Consider the following 9510-nt stretch of genomic DNA (forward strand, 5'->3'; position numbering starts at 1 on the left):
CTAGGGAAACTTGAGAACCGAGCGTAACACAGCCATTGAATGCAATACAATCAACCTCCTGTGTTTCGGTAGGTCGGTGATGAAAATTGGATATTCGAAATTTTTTGTTTGTACATTTTGCTACTGGCGTCAACTGCTAGTATTTCAGAACGCTGTAATTAGTCATAACTGTTCGCAAAAAAAAATTCTTATAAACCATTATCTAAAGAAATTGTTGTTTCCCAGCAATTTGTATAGAGTAATATTTAGTAGAGATGGTCGGGTTTCACATTTTTCGAACCCGATCCGTACCCGACTTATCTTATTCCTTCAAACCCGAACCCGAGACAAAAATTGAAAAGCAAACCCGGACCCGACCTGAACTCGAAAAATTTTCGCTGTTCAAACCCAAACCCGACCAGAAACCCGAAAAAGTTTTCTAAGAAAAACCCGAATAGAACCCGAGTTCGAAAAGATGATAAATTCATCGTTTCTGAAGAATAGGGAAGCTTTCACGTTGTTACTTTGTGAACAATTCTCACCAAACCCGACTAAATACGACTTTTTTCAAGCCCGAACCCGACCCGTACCCGATAATTTTGTAGCCTTCAAACCCGACCCGAACCCGAACCCAAAAAAATAAAATTTTTAAACTCGAACCCGACCCGAACCCGTTGGGTTCGGGTTCGGGTCGGGTTTCGGGTTTGAAAACCAGGATTTTTTTCATGCATTACAATCCATATAGGGATTCGAGCGGGTATTTTCTCATGGAAATCTCAGCTGTTCTACCGGTGATTTTTTTCCAGAATTGTTTAACAAAATTTCAGATATTTTGAATAATATTACAAGAATACCTGTAACTAAATGAAAACTGAACATAGCATTATACTAAAGTTTGTATCTCTTGACAGATACTTGCATTTCAAAATCAACTATAAAGCTGTCTTCAGTGTTGTAAACTAGACTCGACTTCTGAGGACGGTTTTAAACTTGAGGTAGAAATATGCGTATCTGTCACAGGATACATCCTTTAGTTCGAATGATATGATATACAGTCAGTGATAGAAGTTAGTAACTAAATGCTGTTTTCCATACAAAATGCCCAAGTTTGAGTCTCAGTATATTAGCTCCTGGTGGACCGTATTGGCTGAACTTTGGATGACGAACTACAAATAACCTGAAGTTTTGTGTAAACTGAGATCATTACATTCAAGTCATTTTCCAAATTACAACTACAATTTGTCCAAATTGACTTTTGTGTCTACGACCTTCAGGTATTTTCAAAACACCGTCGGCTGGTTAAGCCGTAATAGACATGACAACCCTAGTTGAGTAAATTTGAGCGGCGATCTCTCTATCGCAAAAGGGGTCGATATGACGAGATACGACCACGTCGAAAGCCGGACCCACACTGAGCCAGAAATTGCGTACGAAGTTCATAAGAGAACGCTTGTGAATTGATTTCTTGACTGGTTTTCTCTCTTTCATAAGACTCTTATGAAACACAAAACGTCCGATATTCACAAGAAATTCTTGTCGTTATCATTAGAGATCTTATGAATATCTTTATTTTCCTAAATTCAAAGAGCGATTCTCTAAATACATAATGGTCCTAAAGAATTCCATAATTGATATCTATGATCCTTCATAAGAGTATCTTATGATATTATACCTATTTGAATTATGAACGCAATGATCGATGGAAGTTCACAAGTTTTTCTTATGAGTCTCATTAGATGCTTCTTATGTCTTTATTCCAAAAGAATTTCGTATGAAATTCTTACGTGGTTTTTGATAGGAAGTCGACTGTTTTTCACAAGTGTTACTAATCATTGTCATACGCGCGCTTATGAATCTCAATCGTGAATATTTTGTTATTAGCATCTCTCCACGTAATTCAGAAGATTTTCGTATGGAATTGTTAAGAAGATCGTACTTCATTAGATTATCTTATGAATGCCAATGTTCAATGCGTTTGATATCCAAAAAGAGTTTCTTATGGAATTATATCTGTCTATGTAATGAGTGTTATTTCATAAGTCTGTTGTGGAATGTTATAAGATTCTCGAATGAAGAACAAAATACTTCTTATGTCGTTATTCCACAAGAAATTCTTATGTACCTCATACGTTCCGTTTCCTCAGTGTAAGCCAACGTTGGCTCAATGAGATGGTTAGTATGCACACATATTTATAATTGCTATCTATATCTGAAAAATAAAAAAAAGTTAAGAGAGTTCACTCACTAGTGGAAATCTAACGAATTATTTATTAATACCAGGAATGGCTCATGAAGTGATTTTTTTTTTGTATTTTAGAGCAACACATTTTTACATCACAAAACCCTTATTTTAATTTATACTTTACTACGCATTCTCGAAAATGCACAATTTGATAGGAAATATTGCAAAAAAAAACGTGATGTTGGTGCAGTGCAAAAGGGTAATTTCGATATCCTAATAAAATAAAATAAAATCAAATCAAATCTTGTCATTTTTGCATTTTTTTAACATTTTAATGTTATATTTTAAAACAAGTACCGTTATTTTTGTTATCGATTTCAGTTCAAAGAATGCGTAACGATTTACTTTAAATGAACGTATTATTATTTCAATATAATCGAATGTTGATTTTCGGTATTGGGGTAACTTTGAAAATGAGTATGTGAACTCTTGTAAATCTACAATTAAACTACTGTTTAACATGACTGTAACTAAAACTGAATTGGAGAACGGTTATAGGAAACATCGATCATAATTTATGCATAAAAGTACAGATTTTATGAAGAAAACCACATACAGAAGCGTTTTAAGTTGAAACACATATGACAAACACCATCCTTAATCTATAAAAAATGTATAAAATTATAATTATGAGTTGATATCGATCGATTCCAATATCTCGACATTAAATTAAGCATAAATCAATTTTTTTTATTACAAATGAGAAAAGTTCGAATAAAATCGAATTTAAATACGTTAATCATATAAGACGTCGCATACCTCTTATAGAATACTCGTTTAGCGGTAATTAATTTGTGACTGACTATAAAAATGGCCCCAATTTGTTTCGTTTCGCTAAACGATCTGAGACCAAAACTTAGGTCTATTATAACTAGGCTATCAAGGATAAGCGTCGAGCTCTATAAAACTTCATTGTTTCGAGAACGTAGAAAATATTGTATTAAAAGGTTTAAAAATCGCATCAGTTTTGAATGTTTTTATATAAAGCCACGAATGTTCTTGATCACAAACATAAAGTGTCATACTTATACTTTTTGATAATGCATTCATTTTTCTTAACTGATTACAGAAATTATGTTACTTAGTTTAGTATATTGTGGGTCCAACCCAACACTACCAAATATAACCCGTTTAACTGTATCAGTTTCTACAATATGAACTACGAAATATGAATTACCGTTTTGTCTAAAATTCCGAACCGACTCATATTTGGAGCATTCGAATTTTGTTTGAAGAGTTTGTTGAAATATATTACTCTGAAATATGTCATCATGTTTCCAGGAAATGAAAGTCAAATAAAACTCTTTTTTAATGCATGATAGAATCACTGGTTTTGGCCATACGCCAGTCGCAGTCAAAGTGGATTATGCAACGTTTACAATAGCCAACTGGAACCCGTTGTGTTCAGTAGATCACATTCACATGAAAGAGCTACTTTCATTTACTTGTCCGAATTGATTAAAAACATAAGAAAAATATTTAATTTTCCTTATCTGGCTGGGGTACTCCGAATTTGACCACCAAAGGTTCCAAAGGCCGAAACTGGTTCTGGTGGCCCAAATTTACCAACAAGCAGGCTTTGGAAAATTTAACGATCATTGACACACGAGCCAAAATTTTAACCTATTTATCCGCCTGCATTCACATAGGGAAAAAAGACAGACATACACCATCCACCGACCGCTGTGTGTCACCATGTGTTACATTCGCTGAAACACTCTCATTCTAATCAATGAACAGAGGCAAATATTTTCCATTTTCTGTGCTATGTTTGCAACCACAGTGTTTGGTAATCCAATAGATTATAATTAAGTTGTTTAAGGTTGTATTACCAGAAAATAAGGAAGGTATTACTAATTCCACGCAAAACATAAATTACCCAAATGACTCGAGACCGTTGAGAGTTACTGCTTTTGAACAATCTCTCGCCACGTATCAAACGAGAGAGTGAATATAAACATTCATTGGGCTCTCCGATTGCAATGTGCCACGAACTGTTATGGTTCGTGAACAGTCACACTCTCCGAATATGGTTCGATCAGCTTATTTGGATCGAAATCCAAACACTGCCAACAAGATTTTCAAAGCGATGGAGTAAAGTGGGGCAAAAGTTCGAGTGAGGCAAAAGTTTCTTTTCAAGATTTCTAGCTCAATTCTAAACATGGTGGTTTGAATTTGAACAGCAAGATACTTTCACTCCAAATATCATAAAAATCGATTGAGGTTTGGAAAAGTTATCCACATCTCGATGTTCTACATCTCGATATCTCTCCCTATGTCGATGCTTTTCTCGGTCCCTTCATAATGCATACATTTTCACTCTTCATACCTCGATATCCTCCTTATCTCGATATCTCCCTATCTCGATGTGATTTTCGTTCCCAATTTTCTCTCTGTATGTCGATATGCCCGTAATCAAAGATTACTAGACTAGATTTTAGAGATTCAAAATAATTTGGATGAAGAAATGACATCTGTTTGTTTTTAATTTTCCTGGCAACGGAATGATTTTCAATCTAGTATTCGTTAAAAATTGGTTCTATGTCTCGATCTCTCCCTATCTCGATGGTCCCTTCGATATCGAGATGTGGAGAGGCGACTGTATTTGTTGTTTTTCGACGTGAATATTGTAATTTTTGGTTAAACATTCGTTGCATGGATCCAACTAAAGATACAATCATTTTCAATATTTTCCTATCCTATTATAAGGATGATTTGACGTGTATTAGTTTTTGCATAAATGCTTGGAGTCAATTTTTGGCTCATAGTGGGGAAAAAGTTCGAATTAGCGGGGCATAAGTTCGATCCATGTATAAACTCCCGAAATATTTTGCAGATTACCAAAAATCCACATAGGGTAAGTGTTCCCTTAGTTGTGGGTGTTCCTATAGTTGTGGTCAGTGAATCAATTGTCACCCAACACGCAGCAACAAAGACATTGTCACCTCCTATTCTTGTTGCAACAATTTTATTCCGCAACATGAGTTTATCATGACTTGAACCGAATATGACAAAGATCGATCACCACGTGCTCAGAGATTTTCTGGGCTTTGCATTGCAATTTTCGAGAACTTTCTTCGTGTTGGTGAACATTGGCACATTATCAAACAGCATCCATTAAACAAATTTGGTTTTGTGTTTGAAATAACGGATTAAACGCGAGTTGAAAAGGTTGCAACAATATTGCTCTCTGTGATTGTCATGACAATTTTGCTTTTGATTGTGTCCTTATCCGCAACAGTTGCGACAAACGGTTGTGAGCGAGCTTGCTTTGTTGTTTGTTTTTCGTCTATTTTGATGATAATTTGATTCACTGGTTGTGGTAGTGCCGTTTTCACTTATTTTAATACATTAGTCATAGAACCGACACTGCCAATCGACGTTTTGGCTTGTTGATACACGGAATAGTTGAAAAAATTGCTTTAAAACTGATGAAATACCACTCAAATTGCTAAAACTTTTCTTGCTTGTTCCAATAGTTGCGGTAAAGTGTACCTATAGTGGAGGATCCCATAAGAAAACAACGGATACCGCAACTATAGGAACACAAATTAAAAATATACCTCAACTAAAGGAACAGTGTACCAATAGTGGAGGTATTATTTTTCACTGACATGCCGTGGATTACTGCGATGAAATCATTTTTCTCATTAAGTGAATGGTCGTTACTTCCTATTACAACATTAACATGTACATTAAGGTGATTATAAAACGAAGCCACATCTCAAATTTTCAAGAGCACAAGACTTTAGAACCAAACAGCGCTCCGCGTTGAAACTTTATCCCATTGATCACCACCAGCAAGCAAGCAATTTGATTGATTTTTATCTCGAACTGTTGTCAGGTTCTCCAGTCTTGTGCACTTGAAAATTCAAAGTTTGGCTTCGTTTTATAATCATCTTAAATGCGCTTCTTGAATTTAGGCGGTTAAATGAAGTTCAACCGTGCTTAGAACCTCCACTATTGGTACATCTACCCTATTATCTTCAAGTTTAGCAAAATTCGCCTGATCGAGCAAAAATGCCATCCAAATTTTCAATTTTCTCATAGTTTTACGAAAAACTGCTATTTTTGGGTGTATTACAAATAATTTTGTTTTGGGTAATATTTTGATGAAAATTCAGTGTGTATTTTTTGGCAAACATAAGTTTACGGTTGTTTTATAGTATACCTGTTGTAAAAGTATCGATGTTTTGTGTTTTAGCCAACGAACTTTTGCCCCACACTAGATTAGAACTTTTGCCCCATCGGTGGGTTAAAGCCTATCAAACTGTTATAACTTGAAATGGGTAAATAATTTGACACAAGTTTGTTCAGCTTAATTGTAACCAATATGCTTAAGGTTCACTGTATGGTATTAATTTTGCTTCAACTGCTATTGTTTTTTCTGGAAACTTTGATAATACCTTAAAGGTCGAACTTTTGCCCCCCTTACTTCAAGTGGTCTCAGTTCAGATCCGATATTTTACATACATAAAGCTTGCGTTTGTTATATTTATTGTATAAATAGGACTGTAATCTAATTTTTTAAGACATTTTCTTTTAGGCTGATCAAACCGGTTGCTTTCACCTTTTAATCATATTTTGTTCTTTGCTAGTTACTATAATTAGTAGTTTGAAAGTAATAAAATCCACTCATATTAATGTATTTGTGAAATTCTTCATTTGAATGAGATCTAGGTATTTGTGCTATTCAAAATTTGAATCAATGTTTTCGGAATATGAGATTGGAATGAACACAATGTTCGACGTTTCAAGCAAATTTCAAGAAAATGGTGATATATCAATATTTTCTTAAGAAGAATTCAGATTTTCAAATATATTTGTTACGGTATGTCTACCAGACGACTAGATACATTTGAAGTCATTGTAAGCCTTAAGTTGTCTAAATATGAGTCAAAACGGTATTATATTTTTGCTGATCAAAAGTGGCAGAAAAAGTTGTCTGTGTAGCGGCGCTAAAAGATTAAGATTAGCAGATATGTACTGGAATATTATAAAGATTTGTAAGAGAAATCAAACTTCAAACTTCGAGCAACATTTTTAATGTCTATTTTATATGGCATGGTAGGATAGCGCATAAAGATTAAACTACAAAAACAAACTATAGTCGGTCCATGATCTTTTTGTAATCGAAATTTCCTTGACTTCCCTGGGCATAGACTATAAGCGTACCTGCCACACGCTATATGAATGCGAAAATGGCAACTTCGGTAAAGAAAGCTCTCAGTTAATAACTGTGGAAGTGCTCATAAGAACACTAAGCTGGCTCTGTTTCAATGAGGACGTTAATGGCAAGATGAACAATAATAATAAGAAGAAAACCCCCAGAAGAGGGAAAGGGGCTAAACAAGCGAATGAAGAAAATGGATCAAATATATGGGAAAAGCGCATGATGTCATGACTAGCTATCATCTCCTTAATTCGGTTTGATTCCAGCTCTAAACATTTAAATGAACTTTTCAGTAATCGCCATCCTTACCAATTTTAGGTCTCGCCATCGCCGGTGAAGGAGGAGTTGCTTCGTCCAAACCCATTGCCACCGCAGTCGTCGGAGATGGAGGTCTTGCCGTAGCCCGTCCCGTTGCCACCGCCATTGCCGGAATCAAGCCTAGCGAAATCGGATCTCTGGGTCTGCCAATTTCCGTCAACAAGAAGCTTGTCACCAAGGGAAAATACGGTCTAGTCGCAGCCGATCAGGATCTCCCAGCTGGCCTTCTCGTTGGACCGGGATTCCAGGAAGCTCGCGTTTCGCAGAACGAAATTGAAGCAGAGATCGATGACGCTCGCCAACAAGTGCTTGGACAATCCGGAACTTTGGCTCCCCACTTCGACACCGAAAAATTCCTTGCCAGTCTGAGACTTAAGGCCAAGCAGCAACAACAACAAGCCGAACAACTCCGTGAACAACACCAACAACAGCAGCAGCAGCCATTCGCCTCTCCAACCATCGCTTTCCAGCCGCAGCAGTCGTTCATCCCTCAATCTTATCCATTCGCCACTGCTTCTGATTATATGAACACCGCTCAGTATCCTTACTACACCCCGAGCTACACCCCCTACTACTACAACCCTTATGCTGCCTATCAGAACCCATTGGCCCTTCTCGCCTACCAGTATCAGCAGCAGCAGCAGCTGGCATTTCAGTCCCAATACAATCCCTACCTGGTCGGCGCCAATCCCCTTCAGCATTCCTTTCAGCAGTATGAGTATCCACAGAGAACCTACTATTCCGCTGCCATCACCGCTCCATCGACCGCCGCTACTCCGGCCGCTGCCTACCCAAGCTATTACAATTATCCATCCTTCTCAACCCCGTCGCCATACAGATTTTTCTACTATTAATCTGCTGATCGCCGGCCCCAACGGCGGCAGTGATCCCTTCGTTCTAAGTATCAGCTCAAATGGGAAGTAAAACAAACAAGACTTGAAACTCGTTCCAGCAATCTCCGGAGGGGCATCACTCGGTCTGGGCATCTCAGAAACCGAAAAAAAAAATCGAATATACGTTTAGCGAGTGAAAAAGACATTCGGAGGATTAATTTTGTAGATCGTCTCGTCTCGGGCGGATTCAGGGCTACTCGTCCCGGGAACGGGTGCTTCTTCCATAACTTCAGTTTCCCGGAGATGGTGAAGATCTACGAGACCCCGAGTGCAAACGGTTTCGTGCGATGCCATTCAAAAACCACATAATCAAATAGCGGTGAACCCCTCGGCGAGTGGAACTCAAATCGATACAAATAGGTTAAGATTACTTTCCCATGTTGCAAGTAAAGTGAACAAATTCTAGAAGTGATAGGAAGGAGCGAAAGAAAGCGTAACAACAAGTCGTGAGCTGTGCAACACAACACTTAAAATACAAAAATAGCGTTCTAGTTGGTAAGGTCGAAATAAAACAAGTAAACATTAGTGAAATAAACGAATAAATTAGTCGAAAGGTGTGGTGTTTTAATGCAATGGAAGTTGTGAGAAATGCATTTTCGAGACTTGATCAGATTTGTAAATATGACGTGTTATAACACGCTACACGAGTACATATCTTTGTTTAAAAAATATCCTCTCCATTCTGTGCATTCGCCTTGCAGGGTTGCGCTAACTACATCGTGCTAGAGGGGCTGCCTCCTCGGTTCTGACACGATACAGCAATGTCCAGCTGGTCCAGGTAGCTATGGTTCACCATATGTTCAAGTTCTGTCGGACATGCTACTCTGGTAAGCCATCATGCGCTAGAGAAGTTATTTGCAATAATTACAGTGATGTATTCGAAGTGTGATGCACAAGTAGCACCG

The 9510-nt window shown here is 37.3% G+C and overlaps 1 protein-coding gene across 2 annotated transcripts in view; it reads left to right on the top strand.

The window, feature by feature from the left end:
- Positions 1–9153, top strand: part of LOC5565102 (RNA polymerase II degradation factor 1) — a 187367-nt gene extending 178214 nt beyond the window's left edge. For both annotated transcript variants that reach the window (XM_021840492.1, XM_021840493.1), the window contains exon 6: positions 7713–9153. In XM_021840492.1, coding sequence (XP_021696184.1) covers positions 7713–8566 — 854 coding nt within the window. In that variant the 3' untranslated portion in view covers positions 8567–9153. The remainder of the gene's footprint in view (positions 1–7712) is intronic.
- The last annotated feature ends 357 nt before the right edge of the window (positions 9154–9510 follow it).

Source organism: Aedes aegypti, chromosome 2 (genome assembly GCF_002204515.2).
Source record: "Aedes aegypti strain LVP_AGWG chromosome 2, AaegL5.0 Primary Assembly, whole genome shotgun sequence".
Lineage (NCBI taxonomy): Eukaryota > Metazoa > Arthropoda > Insecta > Diptera > Culicidae > Aedes > Aedes aegypti.